Raw genomic sequence first — 20,388 nt, 5'->3', positions numbered from 1 at the left:
TCAAGACAGGGTTTCTCTGTATAGCCCTGGCTGTCCTGGAACTCACTCTGTAGACCAGGCTGGCCTCGAACTCAGAAATCCGCCTGCCTCTGCCTCTGCCTCCCAAGTGCTGGGATTTAAGGCATGCGCCACCACGTCCGGCTCAAAACTCAATCTTACTGGGGCAAATTTTTGTTTTTCAGGAAATCCCTAGAAATAAACAAGCCACAATGGAATTTGAACTTACACAACCTTATACAACATGAAACCTGAAAGGTCACTGACTAACTTATCGTGTGGCCTGGGGACATTGTTAAAGGACAGGGCAGCCACAGGGCAAAGCGAGGATCCTTGGACTTGTCCTAGCCCACAGTATTGCTCCACAATTGCCTTTCATAGGCCTCCCTGTACAAGGTTATAGATCTAGATTAACATAACCTAGTTTCTGCCAAATATAGGTTGTCGAAGTCCTTTCTCTCCTTCCAGCCTTCCCTTCCTCCAATTCCCCCAAAGAGCAGCTCAACAGTGAAACAAGATTAATAGGCTGGGTAGAATACAGTCAGAAAAAAAATTAATAAGGTCTTAATTTCAAATGGTTCTCTGGAAAATGGCAGCCAGCATTAGCACTAGCAAGTCCACTGTGCCCTCCTTTGCACATGAAGTCAATACTAGCCAGAGTTGAGTAAACTCTAAAGCAGAAAGTCCTTCCAGTAACCTTTGCTTACAAGGATGAGTGGTATAAAGACCATTTCTGGTCAAATGTTCATAACACAAGGACAGCCGCAGCTTCAGATTAATTAGCTTGTCAGAAATAAAATGTTAAAAGCTAAATCCACCTCTGGCTTCTATTTGAATAACTACAAGTTAATTCATTAATATAGTATTATACATAAAGAAAGAAGCCCAACAGTTTTACGCCCAACTGTTACGAAATGCCAGGACATCTTGGGAAACTTAAGCCCCGGAGGAAAGAAGAAAAAATGGGGATGCTCTCCTTCCTCTGAATGCCTTGTCTAACATGGTTCAAACATGTGCCTTGAGACGAAAACAAAGATCTTTTCCAGAAGAAAAGGATGCAAAGGACCTCTCTGGTCTTAATTCATCAGGATGTTTACTGTGTTTTAATTTACCACACAACTTGACTGAGCTGTTTGCAGCCCACACTCCCCTTTACTTCTCAGGGAGTCTACCCTGCAAGGCACCTGCTCAGTTCTCCGTTTACACGCCCGCCCCACTTAGTCATCACCGGAATGTGTTACCGGTGGCTGCACCTACTTCACCTGCCGCTTTCTATTATTACCTTGTAAGTGCACCCTAAGGCTAAGCAGTGAACTGCACAAGGAGAGCAGTTAATAATTTAAATTGTTCCTCTCTGAGACCACCTTCTTTCTTAGTCAACTTGCGGTACTGAGCTTATAGTGTGTTGGCTTTTAAACCACAAAGGTTGCAAAAAAAAAAAAAAAAAGTTTGACCACTAAAATAAAAGAAAAAAAAAATCTCCCTTCTAAAAGTAAAAAAATTCAGCGAAGCATCCATGACACATTCACACTGCTTCATAACTAAATTGCTTGAGTTTAATAAGAGCCTCCTCCTAAACAGAGGGATGCTAAAAAGCTAATACATCCTGAGAATTCAAAGAATAAAGAAATAGTAGGAAATTCCAGATTTTCTTTTTTTTTTTTTCACTAGAATTTACAACCTTGCCCAAACTAGACTGTTCCTGATAACCCCAGGGAATAGAGGGAGGGAGAAAACAACAAAATTTCAGGCTAAGGTTTACTTCCCCTGGCTTTCCCCTCTAAACACAGGGAGGTGGGCTCAATTAAGCAGGTTTCTCCTTCCTTCCTCGAAGTACATTATTTAGTCCCCATTCTCTTTACCCACTTCCCCAAGTCAAGACCCCAGGTCAAGAAATCTGTCCAATTTTCACTAGGTAAGGAGAGAAGCCTTAAACCCCAAATACGTGCGACGAGAGGTTTCAGTGACCAAACGGTCACGGGAATCCCTTCTCCCTAGTCGTGGACACGTCGGAGCTTCTTTCTCAATGAAAGGATGCCAAACGGGAGAGCTGGGTGGGTCTCTCTCGGCCTCCAGCGGCCACACCCCTGGCCTGAGCCCTCCCCAAGCCGGTCTTCGGAACCCTGCTTCGCTCCTAAGCCCCCAACTACCGCTGCTCCACCGGAGCGCAGCCCCAGGCCACCACGGTCACTACGAAGGAGGCACTTTCTCCCAGCTTTTCCCTCACAACGGTCACACCCGAGGACTCCTTCCACCCTCAACCGTCACGCTCCTCGGCTCTCCTTTCCTCCTGAGCCTACGACCCGGCTTGGGGCTCCCCTCCCTCACAACCACCGCGAGTCAGCCAGGGACACACCCCAAAGCCAGCCGCCTTGAACTCACCGGAGGCAAGGGCGGGGTGGCGGCGGCGGCAGTCGGAGAGCACAGCCGGGGTGGTGGTGTAATGGTTTCCTGCCCGTCACGATTCTCTCTAGATCTAAGCCACTGCGCAAAACCCAATTTGCCAGGGACAAAGATGGTGGGCCGGAAGCTTTGGCGTAAGAGAATCTCGCCGCCTGACGTCATCTGGGTGCGCGGGAGAACCAAACAGCCAGGTTGTGTCTGTTGCCTCAGCAACGGAAAGGTTTCCCTTTCTCAGGGTTAGGGCCCTTGCCTATACACTCAGGAGAACCGCAGTGGCTTTCCCAAGGGATATCTTCAATAAGTGGGTATTTTCGGGATTTATTCCCGTGAACAAGATTTTTGTGAAACCTGTGTGAGATATTATTTGCTTAAACAAACCTCAAAGCCCGACGTGGTGGCGCACGTCTTTAATCCCAGCATTTGGGAGGCAGAGGCAGGCAGATTTCTGAGTTCGAGGCCAGCCTGGTCTACAGAGTGAGTTCCAGGACAGCCAGAGCTACACAGAGAAACCCTGTCTCGAAAAACCAAAAAGAAAAATTAAAAAAAAAAATAAAGTCCAGCTTCAAAAGAAAAAGACCAACATCGGGCTATGTAACTCAGGCAAACCTGAGAGACAGCCCTCTTGCTTCTACCTCTAGAGCACTTTGAACTTCTCTATCTCTATACCTGGCCTCCAAGGCTAAGTGGTTCTTCTACAGGCTCCCCTCACTCTACTATTGAACAATTTTTTCTTTTCATTTTGTTTTTTAATGTGCATTGGTGTTTTGCCTGCATGTATGTGAGAGAGTGTTTGATCACCTGGAACTGGAATTTCAGACAGCTGTGTGCTGCTATGCGGGAGCTGGTAACTAAATCCAGGTCCTTTAAAGAGCAGCCAGTGCTCTTAACCACTGAGTCATCTCTCCAGGCCCCAGATTTGAAACTTTAAAAAAAAAAAAAAATCATGGCAGAACTGGAGAGATGACTCAGTGGTTAAGAGCACTGGCTGCTCTTCCAGAGGTCTTGATCCCCAGGCAATCCCATGGTCGGTCACAACTATCTGTAATGGAATCTGATGCCCTCTTCTGGTATCTGAAGACAGCCACCGTGTACTTGTGTACATAAAAAATAAATAAATCTTTATATATTAAAAACAAAAAACTCAAGGAAACTGGGTGTGGTGGCACAAGCCTTTAACCTCAGCACTCAGGAGGCAGAGGTAGGTGGATCTTTGTGAGTTCAAGGCCAGCCTGGTCTACAATGTGAATTCCAGGAGGGCCTGAGATACACAGAGAAACCTTGTCTTTGAAAAACAAAACAGATGACTTAACCCAATTACAATTAAGTTATTTACTGAGCATCTATTAAATAATTTCCTATGTAACTTAATATCTAATATATATTTAAGATCTCTAAACCTGATGGTCAGGCTTAGCCTTTAATGCCTTCTAATAGAAAGGTTAATCATGTGCCTTCTATTAGACTACACATTTGAGACTGGATTTTGTTTTTTTTGTTTTGTTTTGTTTTTTTGTATAGAATAGAGTTTATTCAGGGCATGGGGAGGGGAGTTAAGAGGGTAGCAGAGGCAGAGAAAGGCGGAGAGAAAGAGAGAGCAGAGATATGGGGGCCAGCCATGGCCACATGGAGAGAGGGGGGAAGGGAATTGGGAGTAAGGGAGCAAGAAGCAAGAGAGAGGCAAGAGTGTAATAGGGTAAGAGCAAGACTGGGATTTTTAATGTATTATTTGGCGACTAAAAACTGGCACATCAGCTGGGCATGGTGGCGCATGCCTTTAACCCCAGCACTTGGGAGGCAGAGGTAGGCGGATTTCTGAGTTTGAGGCCAGCCAGGTCTACAGAGTGAGTTCCAGGACAGCCAGGGCTACACAGAGAAACACTGTCTCAAAAAAACAACAAAAACAAAACAAAACAAAACCTGGCACATTACCAAACTGAAATAAAAACTGACAATATTTTTCTCTCCAGAACCTGGAAAGGATCCTAGGGCTTCACACGTGTTGGGCAAATACTCTACCACTGAGTTATATAACCAACCAGGACATACTATTTTTAACTTTTTCCTTTTCTCATGTAATAATTACAGTTTCTTTTTTATAGAGTAGTCTTGTGGGTCCATTAATCAGGAAATCTTGACCCTCTGGCTAACCATGAAATGAGACTTTAAACCAAGATTGTTCAAATGGGTGTTTTCCCCCTTTCTCCTCTCTTTCCTCCTTTACTCACTGCCTCAGGCGCTGGGGTTACATATATATATGCCAGCTCCTTCTGTCAGAAGAATCTGATTCATGGACACAATGGTGACTTGACACTCATTCACTGTAACAAGGTTACTTGGATGAAATGTTACTAATTGCTGCTAGAGAACTCTAAGGGAGTTATATAGTCCTGTTCTTTTTGAGCTATCTTATTTTGTGAGCTACTCCATTTAAATGTTGCATCCGTACAAGTATGTGCAAGTTGCTTAGGAGACCAGAGAGAGCACTGTAACCCTGGAGCTGGACTTAGTTAGTTGTGAGCCTCTGATTGTGGGTGCTGAAAACTGAACTCAGGCCCTCTGCAAGAGCAACAAGTGCTCTCACCTGACCATCATCTGTCCAGCCTCCCCACCTAGAGTTTAAGTTCCCTTTGTTTTAAAACAGCCTGTGGCTCCCAACCATCTGCAAAAGGATCTGATTGATGCCCTCTTCTGGTGTCTCTGAAGAGAGTGACAGTGTACTCATATACATAAAATAAACAAATCAATTTTTTTTTTTTTTTTTTAAGTTTTGAGACAGGGTTTCTCTGTATAGCCCTGGTTGTCCTGGAACTCATTCTGTAGACCAGGCTGGCCTCGAACTCAGAAATCCGCCTGCCTCTGCCTCCCAAGTGCTGGGATTAAAGGCGTGCGCCACCACGCCCGGCTAAATAAATCAATCTTAAAAAAGAAAAATGAGCCAGGTGATATTACTAATATCTACTGAGCTGGAGGGCAGGAATCAATTTCATCCAGCAGAATGTGCCTAGAGCTAGAACTTAATTTTACACATGGATGACAAGTTAAACTGTCTGTAATGAAAAGTAACCGTCCTAAATTCTGGTGGGCAAGGAGAATCTTTTGTCATTTTAGTAAAACTTGCCGATGACTGACTATATACTCCGGAAGGTGGCCGGCTTTGAGCTAAGCACCACATGGCAGAAAGGACCTGGCTTGATCTCCCGTGGCAACCGGTGTCAGCCAGGGACCCCAGCTCCGCACAGAGGCTCGAGTATGGCCCTCCAGGAAGCTTCGCTCAGAGCTAACCAGGACCAGAATCCACTCACTGCACTAACCCGTCGCCTCGTAGTCAGGGGGGCGGAAGCGGAAGTCCCAGTTGGTCATAGAGTTCCCGAGTTCCGGCTCAGGGCTACATTCGATGCTAGAGCGCCTGTCTTCCGCCCGCCGTGTGGAGGTCCTCGGAGCTTCTGTTTCCGGGTACGGTTTCTGTCACAAAGCCGAGACCTCCTTTCGCAGGTGGCGTCACGGGTCTTCCGCTCCGTGCCCGAGGTCAGCAAGCAAGGACGGGCGCTTCCCAGGCAGCCGCCGGAGCCGGGCCTCGCAGCTCGAGCGACACGTTTCTTGGCCCACCCCCGCCTCCGAGTCACGCTCTGCCCTGAGGTGCAGCATTTGACAAGTCATTCCCCAGACCCCACGTGCCACGCACGTCCCCAGCTCCGGAGTTAACAGTCCTTACTTTGAGACTCCCTCCCCTCCGCCTCCATATAAGCTTTTTTTTTTTTTTTTTTTTTTTTAAATCCCAGTTGATTTTTCACTCCTGTAAAATTCAATTTTTAGTTTCAGGTGCCATGCAGAAGGACTAAGACTCAGCACCCGTTTGATACAAAAACAAGTTCATGCTCACTAGAGTGTTCGTGGGAAAAGTGAATCCCAGTACACACGGGACACTATGGCTGAGCATGGGGCTCACATCACAAGTGCTTCGGTGGCGGACGACCAGCCATCCATCTTTGAGGTGGTAGCCCAGGACAGTTTAATGACAGCAGTGAGACCTGCTCTTCAGCATGTGGTCAAGGTAAGGTATTTCTCTGAAACGTTTCAGGGACGACTGGATAAAACTCCAAACATTTTACTAGTACCCATAAGTTTGCAATGATCACCATGTGTCATTTGTATCTGTGGCTTGATGGGCATCCATTCAAAGAGCTCTGTACTCAATTCCTAGGACCTCAGGAAATTTAGGCTATACTCCAAAAGCCAGGTGTATTGAATCTAAAAGGAAAGGGCTGATGTGAATACAAACTGAAAACTGTAATAAAATGAATTTGTTTTTGCATCAGGTTCTTGCAGAATCAAATCCTGCGCACTATGGCTTCCTCTGGAGGTGGTTTGATGAAATCTTCACTCTGCTAGACTTCCTACTCCAGCAGCATTATCTTTCTAGAACTAGTGCCTCATTTTCTGAACACTTTTATGGCTTAAAGCGGATTGTGGCAGGGAGCCCGCCGCAGCTTCAGAAACCAGCCAGTGCTGGTCTTCCCAAGGAGCACCTCTGGAAATCTGCCATGTTCCTTGTTCTTCTTCCCTATCTGAAAGTGAAGCTGGAGAAGCTGGCTTCTAGCTTGAGAGAAGAAGACGAATACTCCATTCACCCCCCTTCTTCTCGCTGGAAACGATTCTACAGAGCCTTCCTGGCGGCCTACCCTTTTGTCAACATGGCCTGGGAAGGCTGGTTCCTTACACAACAACTGTGCTACATCCTGGGGAAGTCGGAGCACCACTCTCCCCTGCTGAAACTGGCTGGAGTTCGGCTAGCTCGACTGACAGCTCAGGACATGCAAGCTATCGAGCGGAGACTGGCTGAAGCCAGTGCAGTGCAGGAGCCCGTCAGAAGGTAAGGCCATTCCTAAAACCCCTTTATTAACAAAATTTGAAATTATGTACCAATCATCCGGTTTACCCCAGCTATTAAATCACAGAAGTTATTCCTCACATCCATAAAACACAGACCTTTCTCATCACAATAGTCACGCATGCTTGGTGTATGTTGCATGGTATTTGCTTTGTGGACATTATCTTTGCCTCATCACAACCTGAATTAAATGCAGTGGCTTCATTTAACAGTTGAGGGAACCACCAGCCAGAAGATGGCAGAGCAAAGATTCAAGGCAAAGCGATACAATTAATTCTAAAGACTTCTTACCAAGGATGCAATATTACCTTTGTGGAGTTTATTCTCCCACAAGTTCAACATGTATGCATCCCAGTGTTGATAAGTTGCTTTTTAGGTAAACTGTTTCTTCTGGATGGATTATCCATCTTCCATTTAAAAATTCTCTAAAGTTGCCGGGTGTGGTGGCGCACGCCTTTAATCCCAGCACTTGGGAGGCAGAGGCAGGCCAGCTTGGTCTACAAAGTGAGTTCCAGGACAGCCAAGGCTATACAGAGAAACCCTGTCTCGAACCCCCCCCCCCNAAAAAAAAAAAAATTCTCTAAAGTTAACTATCTGATGCCTTTCTCAAATCAAAACCTAAGTTTTTGTTGTTAAAAACAGTTTGGGGACCGGGCAGTGGTGGCCCACGCCTTTAATCCCAGCACTTGGGAGGCAGAGGCAGGCGGACTTCCTGAGTTCGAGACCAGCCTGGTCTACAGAGTGAGTTCCAGGACAGCCAGGGCTACAGAGAAACCCTGTCTTGAAAAACCAAAAACAAAAAAACAGCTTGGGGGTACAGCAGGAGAAATGGCACAGTGGTTATGTAAATGGCATGTACTGCTCTTCCAGAGGACCAGAGATCAATCCCTAGAACCCATATGTGGCAGGTTACAACTACCTATAACTTCAGGACACCTGGCCCAAAAGGCACCTGCATACATATGGTGTGTGTACAAACAAGCAGACACAAACATAAATCTTTTAAAAACCAGAACACCAGAGTTTAGAAATACACTGGCTTACAATAGACCCTCCAGTACATCAAGTGTGGAACTGCACCTATAGAAGTTACTCTGTGACCACATACAAATAAACTATTTTCTTTGGCTCTTGCTCTCCTTTCCCAACAGCGTTGGTGAGAAGATAAAGTCTGCTCTGAAGAAAGCTGTGGGAGGTGTTGCCTTATCCCTTTCTACTGGCCTTTCTGTGGGTGTATTCTTCCTGCAGTTTCTTGACTGGTGGTACTCTTCTGAGAACCAAGAGGCCATCAAATCACTGACTGCCCTGCCCACTCCACCGCCACCTGTACACCTAGACTACAACTCTGATTCTCCCCTCTTACCCAAAATGAAAACAGTGTGCCCACTCTGTCGTAAAACTCGGGTGAATGATACGGTTCTTGCCACCTCTGGCTATGTATTCTGTTACCGCTGTGTGTTTAATTATGTGAGGAGTCACCAAGCCTGTCCCATTACAGGGTATCCAACAGAAGTCCAGCATCTAATTAAACTCTACTCTCCAGAGAACTGAAAGAGATTAGTGCATTATCTCACCGCTCAAGCTCTATACTGTAAGGCCACAAGACGGTTTTAGTATGGCAGACAACAATGATACTTCCCTGATTCATAACTACATTAACTTTAAGTAGTTTTATGGATTTCTTTCAAAGGATATATCCATTTGATCCTAACCTTTTGGTTTGCTCTCTTCCAAGCTGGTTAAGCAGGAGAATCAGGATTATAGGTGGTGTGAGGGCCAATATGGAGGTGAGTTATAAAAGACCACCTCACTTAAGAGTAAGGTTTTAAGTTGGATGTGGTAGTATAGTATCAACACTCTGGAGATGGTGGCAGGGGATTTGAGTTCAAGGCCAGCATAGGGAGACTGTCAAAAGTAAAATGAAAGTGAGAAACTGATTAAGAGGGATAAAATAGTACAGGAAACCTCAGGTTAGACCTTATAAAGCAAGTGGTATGGGAAGCAGACCTTCTCTTTAGAAATCATTTCTCTACTTTTGAATTAGAGGCTTTGTCAGACATGGACTTTCTCTTTATAGAAATGCTTTAGAGGAAAGCCCCTTCCACCTATCATGACTTACTAACATCTACCACAGTTTGTCAGCATTTGAAGATTTCCTTGATGATCCATACCTGTCTGTCTGTCTTGGGATAGGGTTTGTTTATAGGGAAGAGTCTGGAAATTTCAATATGAATGAAAACTAGAAAGCAATGGTGAGATGCAGTAAAATACTTACCTGATGCCTACCTAGTGACTATTTAATGAGGAGCAGAAGCTTTCTGCTTGCTCTTAGGAGTTTGCTCAACTGGCAGTTTGCTCAGTTGATATGAATCATGCTAGGTATTATGAAAGTTTCTATGAAACATTTAAGTAAATTTTAACAATACATGATTCTGGGAAAGAATTGTTCCATGCTGTTATAATTATGTGGAAACCCAAAAGATTACTTCAGGGGTTTAAATAAATTACCATTCAGATCATCATTGACTTCTTGAAGTTTTTCTGTATCCATTAAAGTTTTGCTTTTAAAAAAGACAAATTCAATAATTAGAACAAAAATCCTGTTTTAACAACACAGATACCACCTTGTATGAAATAGCATCTGCCAGAAACAAGAGTTTAGTTGCTTGTTTAAGATTATTTATGACATTGGATGGACAAGCTGGTGAAGACACAGCTTTTGAAAAATCATTAATGCAAACTAGATGAAAATGATTTGCAAGTGCCTACTGTGATTCATGCTGGCAATCAAGACCATAATCTCTGGTACCATGAAGATGATATAATTTTACTAAGTTTAAAATAGGTAATCCATCCTGTAGATTTAAAAATATTGAAGCTTACCAGAAGAAGAGTATATGATCATTTATAAGCTCTTGTAAAACCTTACCAAAATAAAGGTCTTACCCAAACAAATACCATGGTTAATTAAAAACACTTTTAATACAGTAATAATAAGTCAATAAGGAATTGATTCCAATTCAGGGCAGAAATGATGAATCCTCCATGAAGTTTTCAACCCTGATTTCTCACCTGGACCTAAGAAGGAAAACATGAAAGTATCAGTAATTCAAAGGATACAAAAGAAATACTCATTCACATAAGCCGGGATCCACAAAGGTTCAAATACCCCATGTGGTAAGCAGAATCCGCTCAGAGAGAAGATTAAGGGGTCACACCCTGGTCAGAGCCAGCGCCAAAGCAATGGCAATACCAGGTCAGATTGTACTTCACTCATCATTGCATGGCTCCATTTCACATATCCAGTGAAGTGCAGGCTTACACACCCAAAAAGCTACTCGCAGATGCTTCAACTTTAAAGTTTCAATGCTTTCCACTATGTGGTAAGTAACTGCTATACAAAAATAAAAACTTAAAACAAGTTTTTGGTTTTTTGTGGGTAGGGGGCTTTTTTTGTTTTCACAACAGAATGGAGAAACATTTATCACTCAAAGTTTTTAGAGTCAAGCACAGTGGTACACATCTTTAAATCTCAGCACTTGGGAAGCTGAGGCTGTAGGATCTCTGTGAGTTTGAGTTCTACACAGTGAGTTCCAGGATAGCCCTCAGAGCTACATAACAAGACCCTGTCTCAAAACAGCAACAAAAAGGTGAGTCCAACCTCCATTTATTTCGACAAACTCTTAGGGATATCTGTTAAGAGACATATAGTCTAAAAAGTAGTAGCTGTAGAAAAGATTTCCTAACTACTACTCATTTAACATAGAATTCAACTGCCAAGGAAGATAAAAACCATAGTCAGGGTGTCAGATACAGTGACTCCTGCTTGCAGTTCCAGCTACTCTAGAGGGTAAGGCTGGAGCCAAGGAGTCCTGAGCAACACAGGAAAGTACACAGTGAACAAACAAAGCTCTACATCATCATTTCTTTTGTCTACCAGAATCTCCTAATTTCAGTCAAAAACTCTGTGAGGCTAGGGTCTGCTAAAGCTCTATACCAATTAATAGCAGAATTAGGAAGAGGACTGTGGTCTCAATACCAGGTTTCTTTTTCCACCTCTAACTTCTCAACATTCACCCTTTACTAATAGGTGAAACTACAGGCACTGGAGAGATGGCTCAGTAGTTCAGAGCACTGACTGCTCTTACAGAGGACCAATAACTGATTTAAAGTTCATCTGTTTTACAACACTGTGATTCAGTGGGTCTTCTGCCTGTTTTCCCTGAATTCCAACACATATATATGCTGACTTTAAACATATAAAAGTGTAATTCAGTCACTAAAGCATCCACTTTCTCCCCATGGCCCAGGAAATAATATACAAACTACTTTGTTTGGTATTCAAGGGATTTCAAAACCACGAATAAAGCCTTAGGTCAATTCCCAGAAAGACCATCACCACAACCAACCTCCAAAACAACAAAAATCAAGCCAGGTGTAGTGGTGGTTACACTTGTAATCCTACAGCTTTGGGAGGCTGAGGCAGAAGAATCGTGAGTTTGAGGCCATCGTGGGCTAGCTATACAGACCCTGTCTTAAAAACAAAATAAAGGGGCTGGAGAGATTGCTCAGTGGTTAAGAGCACTGACTGCTCTTCCAAAGGTTCTGAGTTCAATTCCCAGCAACCACATGGTGGCTCACAACCATCTGTAATGGGCTTCCTCTAGTATGTCTTAAGACAGCGACAGTGTACCCACATACATGAAATAAATAAATCTTTAAAAAAAAATCTTTTAAAAACAACAAAATAAAAAATCCAAAATAACCCATTTATCCCTTAACTAGTTAATATCATAATCCTAACGAATCTTACAGACCACCTAACCCAAACTACTAAAGTTCTCAAATCTACTATTAGAGCTTGTGTTCCCCTGCCCCAGAGAAACCCTTCCTGCTCGTCAGCTCTGCCTCTCCAGTTTGTGCCTCTCCATACTGCTGCCACTTTACGCATGAAACCTTATCTCGATTAATCCCAAAGGAAGGCTCTGCCCTTCCCCTGAATTACAGAAGCAAAGTTTGTGAAACCAATTCCGCTTAAAGATCCAGACAGACATGGTGGTACCTGATCCCAAGCCATGCCAGCAGGTGTGCCAACTATGCACCAGTTCACTAGTTTTCTCCCCATCTCTCCCACCAGCCCCATCTCACTGAATTCCTAAAGAATTGGGGAAGAGTGTTATCAGCCTGGAACATAAGGGTTCAATAAATGACCTCGGTAAGCCTAATCCCATGGCCTTTGATTAGAAATGCATGAGCACAATTTATAACGCCAGCTTACCTCCAAATGTCACACGGGTAAGGACCATACCTCGGGCATCTTCAAGCACTCATTCCCCCATCCTCTAATTCATGGCGCTCTGCACAGATTCCTTTGCTGACCAGAGAAGGCTTACACACAGGTTCTCAAAGCAAAAAAGAGATAAAGTCCAAACCCGCCAACTTCGGGAGCCTGAAGCCATCCTTGGTAGAGAAAGAGGACTGAGGACGGAGTTGGGGTTTCAATTGGCTCCCAGCCTGGATTCTTCATTCCGCAGTCTTGGACAGAGACAATCGGAGCTGCAGAGGATAACCCAATCGAGCACTAGGACACTGCGTCCGGGGCACACTGGCTTCCCGCGTCCTCTCCCCTCCGTCTCTTCGGGCCTGCATCCCACAGCCCCGCGCGCGTCAGTAAGCCAATCCCACGGCAGCTAGAGCGTCACATGACAACTATAAGGCGGTGCCTGCATGAAGAGCAGCCAATCGAAAGGCGAAATGAAAGCAAGGGGTGGAGCTGACCCAAAGGTGGAGGTTGCTTCCCCCCCCCCCCCCCCGGCTTTCTAGGCGTCTGGGTCTGGGTTCCGCGACTTAGGCCTGTGGTTTCTGCTGAGCAAGCGATGCTGGTTTTCTTCGTCCTACAATTATCTACTTACGGGACTCCGGGCGACTGTTAGGCATAGTGATTTTACCATTGCTTCGATGGAGAATGGGGAGAGGACAAAGACTTCTATCTTGAACATTGTTTTTTAAAAGACAGATTTTTAAAATGATCTATTTATGATTATACATGTGTGTTTTGCTTGCATTAATGTCTGTGCACTATGCCAATACAGAGCCCACAGAGATCAGAAACAGGTGTCAGATCTCCTGGAACTGAAGTTACAGATGGCTGTGAGCTGCCATGTGGGGGTGCCGGTAATCAAACCCTGGTCTTAGACATTCAAAGTAATTAAAGATGCCCTGAGAAAAGTGCAGCTAAATACCAAATTGTCAAGACCAGCACGGACGACTTCCTGGGAGAAGAGGCCTTAAGAATTAGATTGCCCCTTGGCGTGGTGATGCACGCCTTTAATCCCAGTATTTAGGAGGAGGCAGAAGCATCTCTGTGAGTTTGAGACCACCTTGATCTAATAGGGAGCTCCAGGATAGTCAGAAGTATAGAAAGACCCTGAGGAGAGAGACAGAAAGATTGAGAAAATTATTAAACTCAAGATGAATTAGCTGAAAGATCTGGTTTTCCAAATGTTGGCAGAGCTAAAAATTGTTGAGCTGCTTCTCAAAATTCTGTGAACTCTAGAAATAAGCAAAGAAAGACCTGTTAATCGTCCGTCATCCAGTGTAAAAAAGTAATAGTAGAAACTCCAAAATGATTGTGACCCATAGCTGCCCCAATAGGATACTTCAGGTTTGAGTCCAAGATAATTTTTTTAATACACACTCCAGGAACAATTCTGAGTCCCTGCAAAGTTTAAGGACTCCTGGGTTAGTGTTATTGACATGATAGGAGGTTAGGAAGACAGGCTGAGACTTTGCTAAGAGCACAAACTGGTTGGATGCAAACTTCAGGAAACTTAGAGCAGAGGGAGACTGAGTATTTCAGAGGCCAAGTAATGAAGTGATCAGAGTAATATTTAAGGAAACAGTGTACACATGCGTTCAGAGTGGGACAGTGTAAACACCCTGAAACTGATCTCAAGAGCTAAGAAGAGCCTAAGTGATAACGGCAGTGGAAATAGAGAGGTGGCAAACGAGGACTGTGATGATCAACAGATAGGGGATGGGCAAAGGGTCTCGAAGAAATAAAAGGGAGCGTAGGAAGGAACAAAGTGTCGCCTACACAGACCATCCAAATCTGTCTAAGATCATCCTTAACCCTCATAGGTGACACAGAGAAGACAGGGTTCCTGTGTGTTATTTTCTCTGCCTGAGTTATCCTTCCTCCCTCTGTCTCCATTCTCAGTTTGACTCTAGCTCAGACATCATGTCATTTAGGATTCTCACCAGGGCAGCACATACATAGCTAGCTTTCTGGAGTGGCTCTTGGATACATTGGTCCTGCACACACACACACACACACACACACACACACACACACACACACACAATTAGAGAAATACTAAGAAACAAACTTTCGATTTGTCAGTTTCCCTTCTGAAAAGAAGAAAAAAAAAAGGTTAATAATAGTGTCTAACTGGAGAGATGGCTCAGTGGTTAAGAGCTCTGACTGTTCTTCCGAGGTCCTGAGTTCAATTCCAAGCAACCACATAGTACCTCACAGCCATCTGTAATGGGATCCGATGCCATTCTGGTGTGTCTGAAGACAGTTACAGTGTACTCTCATACATTAAATAGATCTTTAAAAAGCAAAAATAAACAAGAAATAGTGTCTAACTCATAGAATGGTTATAAGATAAACAAGGGGCAATGTCTATTGCCTTGAGTGCTCATTGAGTCCGTGAGTTAGTACATGATTTCTCTCTGTAGCTTACAGACAAGTGTTATTCTCCCAGCTATCTGTAAGGTGGGGTAGCAGAATTAGTGTGGTTGGGCTTTGGATTCAGAAAGGCCAGTGTTCAAATCCCAGTTCTGCTCAGTTCTGCCAAGGATGAGTAACCTTGAACTTCATCATGCTGAACTGTTTTGCCATTTATAGGACAATGAAAATAACCCATGTCTTTTTTTAAGTTATTAGGATGACCTGAGGGAATAAGGGATACACATTTGGCCTGAATAAGGCAATCACTAAATGGAAGTTTTTATTTTAGCACAAAAAGATTGCTGTGTTTAGAATGTAGTAATCAGTTGCTCAGGGCCATCCATGGGTGAATCTTTATGTATCATCTCACTTCTTTGTCATTTACTAGAGAAGGCAGCATTAACTTTGATTTGCACAGAACTATTCTGACACATAGGTAAGCGTAACCAAAGTCTACTAACCAGGATATGGCAGAGCTGGAACTTGAACACCATAGTACCCCCAAAGTAGCTTGTTGTCTGAAAGAATGAATGTAAAGAACTTCACCCAGAATTAGGTAATGTCCAGGCCTGTTGATCTTGGTAACTAGACTGTTTATTCCTTTCCAGGCATCTCTGAAAGAGCTGATGGTGAGGTGGAGACAGAGGGCATGAGTCCTCTGACACTCTGTCTGCTGAGCATGTGGGCTGAGCCATAACCATCGCTGTTGATAAGCAGAAATTTAGGAGGAATACATCTTGAATAAACTGGGGACTCAAGTTTTTTTTTAAATCATTTATTTATTTTATGTAAGTACACTATAGGTGTCTTCAGACACCCCAGAAGAGGGCATCAGATTTCATTACGGATGGTTATGAGCCACCATGTGGTTGCTAGGATTTGAACTCAGGACCTCTAGAAGAGCAGTCAGTGCTCTTAACCACTGAGCCATCTCTCCAGCCCCTCAAGTTTTTACATAATCATCACCAGCATGATCAGATAATTTTTTCCAACATCTAGGGAAACATGCTTCCCAAGTTCCTGGTTTCAAGTTGTTTTATATCAAGAACATTTGATTTGCTGATATAAAAGCCGAGATATGAGGTCTTCCCTGGCCTGAGAAACTATATCCAGGAGACTTAAAACTAAGGAGATTTAAGGAAAGAAATTCCTATTCATTCATCTTTTTCCATTATGACTCCTTTTAAAAAAAAAAAAGATTTATTATATGTAAGTACACTGTAGTTGTCTTTAGACACTCCAGAAGAGGGAGTCAGATCTTGTTAAGGATGGTTGTGAGCCACCATGTGGTTGCTGGGATTTGAACTCTGCACCTTTGGAAGAGCAGTCGGGTGCTCTTACCCGCTGAGCCATCTCACCAGCTCCATTACTCTTTCTAATGGTTTGAAACAACAACAACAACAACAACAACAACAACAACAACAACAACACACACACACACACACACACACACACACACTTGCCACCAGTAGTGTATTGCAGAAGAATAAGAGGTGAACAACAGGAGCCAGAGAGATGGCTCAGTGGTTAAGATAACTGACTGCCCTTCGAGAGGTCCTGAGTTCAATTCCCAGCAACCATATGGTGGCTCACAACCATCTGTAATGGGATCCAGTGCCCTGCACCCAAGGCTCAAGGGTCATAGCGGAAGAGATGGGGCAGAAAGACTAAGAATCAGAAGATCAGGAAGTTGGATGTAAGAGTGCATCTCCCAGAAGTGTAAGAGAAGCTTTGCCTATGGAGTCTCACCAGCACACAGCCGGGACAAGGACTGCATGGACAGACATGCTAATACAGAAGGGGGAAATGTCATGGGGCCTCAACCATAGATAAGCAACTACAGACAATTAAGAAATACTAAGAGCCAGAGCAATAGTTTTCCCCAGGGAAGAGCTCATGGATTCGTTATCCAATACCAAGTGGTCAGAGCTGAAGTCATATATGAATATGTAACAACATATGAACTGAGTAGGTTACATTTAGGAGGGTGTGTATGTAAACAAAGAAAGGCTATGAATTAGAGAGAGAGAAAGGGACAGATAACATAGGAAAGGTTGGAAGGCGAAAGGGAAAGGGGAAATGATGAAGTTATATTTAATTAATAGTTTTTAAAAAGTATAGTGTATAGATACAGTGGAATTTTTTTGGTTCATAAAGAACTTTATATAATTTGCAGGAAAGTGGATACAATTGGAGATAATCCTATTAAGCAAATTAAGCCAGTCTCAGAAGAATATTCTATGTTTTCTCTCATTCCTGGTTATTTATAAATATATAAAATCAGTTATGTATATATGATATGAAAGTAGAGATAAAGCTTTCAGGAAGGTACAGGGGCAAGAAAAAGAGGCTAGGGAGAAGGAGTGAGTGTGTTCAACATATATACCTGTATAAAAACTTTTAAAATATTTTAAATAGGAAAAGATAAAAGTAAGTAATATACAATAAGAACCATTAATGAAATAATCTAACATTGCTCACAATGAACATTACAGAATAGCCTAATTTAAAATGAGTACAGCTTGACCTTTAATTCCGGCACTCTGGAAACAGTGGCAAGAGAAATCTCTGTGAGTCTGAGGCCATCCGTGGCTATGCAGTGAGACTGTGTTTTAAAAAATTAAACTAAAACGAGCACAGAGCTTTGCAAACAAACTTAGCCAACAGAGAGATGCTTGTGTTCTGTGTGGAAGGGATGCCCATCCCCTTTAGAAAATGGAAGCTGAACTCTGGCTGCTTGCTTGAAAACCACCCCTATTTCCTCACTCCAAGGACCTGATTCATTCCTGGAGGCCTTAGTTTGCTAATCAACCATGACATAGACTCTTCTTGAGTCCTTATCAGCCTTCCTCAGTGGGTCAATGTTATGAAGGCTAAGGGAGTCTGGCAGAGTTCCCGTTCCTCCCAGGCAGATATCACAGGGCAGCAGGGCCCTCAATAGAAGACAAACATTCCACCCCGAGCCAGATGAGCTGAAGCACCCAGAGGAAACAAGAGCACCAGGTAAAGAAATATTTTTCTGAATTTCATCACTATTTTGGGCACTGTTCAAGTTGGAGAGTATGAAGGGTTTGGTGTATGTAACAGTAAGGAGAAGTTTGTTAAGGAAGATGAGACTCGTGGAAAGGATGCTGGACCTAGAACCTCAGGACACAGTCGTCTCATAGCAGCTATGAGCATCTCAGTAACATCAGTGAGACTTGGGAGCCATGCGACCATACACTGTGCTAGCCCAAAGTCACTTAGATGTGTGGTATAGATCCCACCAATGAAAGCCACCAGGAAGGCAAACAGAAAAGAGGAAGCCATTTCTAACAGAGCTCTAGACCATGGGATAGAATTGCTTTGGAAGATCACGAGTCACTGGAGGGAGCCAAGGGATGGGTGGGAAGTTTGGGGGATGTGAGAATATTTCAAAGAGACATTAAGAGCCAGCAAGATACTTGCATTTAAGAAGGTCTCTAAAATCCCTTCTAAGCCGGGCGTTGGTAGCACACCACCTGTACTTGGGAGGCAAAGACAGGTGGAATCCTGTGATTTCAAGTTGAGCCTGGTCTATTGAGCTAGTTCCAGGACAGCCAGGGCTACACAGAAAAACTCTGTATGTAAAACAACAATGAAATGAAAAACAACAATGAAAGACCATGGTGGTGGTGGGGGGAGAACAGGTAACATAGGGAACTTTCCCTAAAGAGCCATCAAACAGCACATGGATGTGTATTCATGGAAGAGGCTGCCAAACGAAGAACCAGTTCCCCAGGTGATTCTAGCATGCTTGAAGGAAGACTTCTGGAGAGGAAGCTGGTGACAGGTCAAAGTGCAGGTCCAGCCGCAAGTAGCTTTCTCCTCTGACTGTAAACAAGCTCTGCAGGGCTTCTGTGTGCAGACAGCACATGGATACTCTTTCCCGAAGGAAGACCGTTGACTTCAGTTAATAAGCAAATGTTCTGTTTTGCAGTTAATCAACAGTTCAAGGAGCTCCATCTGAAATATTTTCTTCAGAACTCTAATTTCAATTTAGATGGCTGTTTTCTAGTCATAAAACAAAACGTTGTTGGTCACAGCTTAGCAAACAGGTCCCAAAGGCTTAGGCTCTTTTCCAAATCTTACAGGCTCTGTAGTACCAGGCAAAACTAGAATGGAAGGCAACTTCCTGCCTCATATCTCGGTGTCTGTGACAAATTCCCAGTCTGTGAATGCAGATGTGAGAAGAGCTAAAGCAATGTCTGCATTTGATTATCGATTGCATTCTTTTAAGAGTAGAACATGATCTTTAAAACTGTATAAAATAGCACCCGAAATGCCACATTTTATGAGTTTATATACTTTCTGTTTTGTTTGCTTATCTGAGACAGGATCTCATGTAGTCAAGGCTGGCACTGAACTTACTATAGCCAAGGATGTCTTGGAGCTGCTGATCCTCTGGCCTCCACCTCCCGAGTGCTGAGATTACAGATGTGTACACATACATCTGGCCTCAAAGTCTTGATCCTCCTGTCTCAGCCTCCTGAGTGCCAGGATTATAGGCTTGTGCTACCATGTCCAGCTTGATGTTTCTTTTCTTTTCTTTTCTTTTCTTTTCTTTCTTTCTTTTTTTTTTTTTTTTTTTTTTTGGTTTGTTGTTGTTGTTTTGAGACAGGGTTTCTCTGTATAGCCCTGGCTGTCCTGGAACTCACTCTGTAGACCAGGCTGACATGGAACTCAGAAATCCACCTACTTGATGTTTATTTTCATAGCAAGAGCTACCACACACAACCCCAAATTCCACTTCCTCTGTTTTCCACCGCTTTGTTTCTTAGCCCTTTGAATTTTGAATAGAGTTACTGACATCAGCTTCTAGTTCTGTACATTCTTTAACAACTCACTTAGCTCCTATGCTAACCCCGCCCCCCTTATATCTGAGCTCAGTGTTGGTGCTTCCCAACTTTAAGTGAAAATGGGATAGAATCTTCAGTAATTTTTTTTTCCATTATGGAAACTATTATCTTCCTGTTTTAATCTATGACTCTTCTTGTTGAAAAGTCTGTTTGGCAAAATTGTACAAAAACAATGCTAGCAAAGATTTCTTCCAAAGCTGGGGCCAATGGGAAAGGCCTGCAATCCCTGTTCCTCAGGAGTCTGAGACAGTAGGATCCGTCAGAAAACAGTGAGCGAAGTAAAGGCTGAGGATGTGACTCAGTGGAAAAGCGCTTGCCCAGCATGGGGAAGGCTGGAGGGCCAGTTCCCCTTGCCACCTACCTAGCTATTAAAGGATTATTTCCAATGTTAAAATGTATCTCCAAAAACGTATATCCTTGAAGAAAATATTTTATTCTCTGAACTTTTCACTAATACCAATACATCTCTGTCCTGGTTAATTCTAGGA

General features: G+C 43.5%; 2 protein-coding genes, 1 long non-coding RNA gene and 1 other non-coding gene across 6 annotated transcripts in view; 1 reads left to right on the top strand and 3 right to left on the bottom strand.

Moving 5' to 3' along the window:
• The window catches only part of Ap2b1 (adaptor related protein complex 2 subunit beta 1), a 106,213-nt gene extending 103,689 nt beyond the window's left edge, over positions 1-2,524 (bottom strand). For both annotated transcript variants that reach the window (XM_029545576.1, XM_029545575.1), the window contains exon 1: positions 2,380-2,524. The gene's annotated coding sequence lies outside the window, so the exon portion shown is untranslated. The remainder of the gene's footprint in view (positions 1-2,379) is intronic.
• A 3,193-nt stretch (positions 2,525-5,717) lies between these two features.
• On the top strand, positions 5,718-9,807 carry Pex12 (peroxisomal biogenesis factor 12). Of its 2 annotated transcripts, none has more exons than XM_021212872.1 (4): positions 5,718-5,925; positions 6,214-6,451; positions 6,717-7,270; positions 8,440-9,807. In XM_021212872.1, the coding sequence occupies exons 2-4, from the start codon at positions 6,326-6,328 to the stop codon at positions 8,837-8,839; spliced, it is 1,080 nt and encodes a 359-aa protein (XP_021068531.1). In that variant the 5' UTR covers positions 5,718-5,925; positions 6,214-6,325; the 3' UTR covers positions 8,840-9,807. The 2 variants fall into 2 exon arrangements, with proteins under 2 accessions (XP_021068531.1, XP_029401437.1); XM_029545577.1 differs by having other exon boundaries at positions 5,718-6,036.
• A 444-nt stretch (positions 9,808-10,251) lies between these two features.
• Positions 10,252-12,922, bottom strand: LOC110331983. The gene is made up of 2 exons (XR_002381026.2): positions 12,567-12,922; positions 10,252-10,366 (listed from the first exon to the last, which is right to left on the bottom strand). It is a non-coding gene; the product is annotated as an uncharacterized LOC110331983 (long non-coding RNA).
• On the bottom strand, positions 10,477-10,573 carry LOC115065414. The gene has a single exon (XR_003845205.1). It is a non-coding gene; the product is annotated as a Z30 small nucleolar RNA (small nucleolar RNA).
• Positions 12,923-20,388: the final 7,466 nt, after the last annotated feature.

This window comes from Mus pahari, chromosome 14, assembly GCF_900095145.1.
Source record: "Mus pahari chromosome 14, PAHARI_EIJ_v1.1, whole genome shotgun sequence".
Lineage (NCBI taxonomy): Eukaryota > Metazoa > Chordata > Mammalia > Rodentia > Muridae > Mus > Mus pahari.
This window is presented reverse-complemented; position numbering and strand designations above follow the sequence as displayed.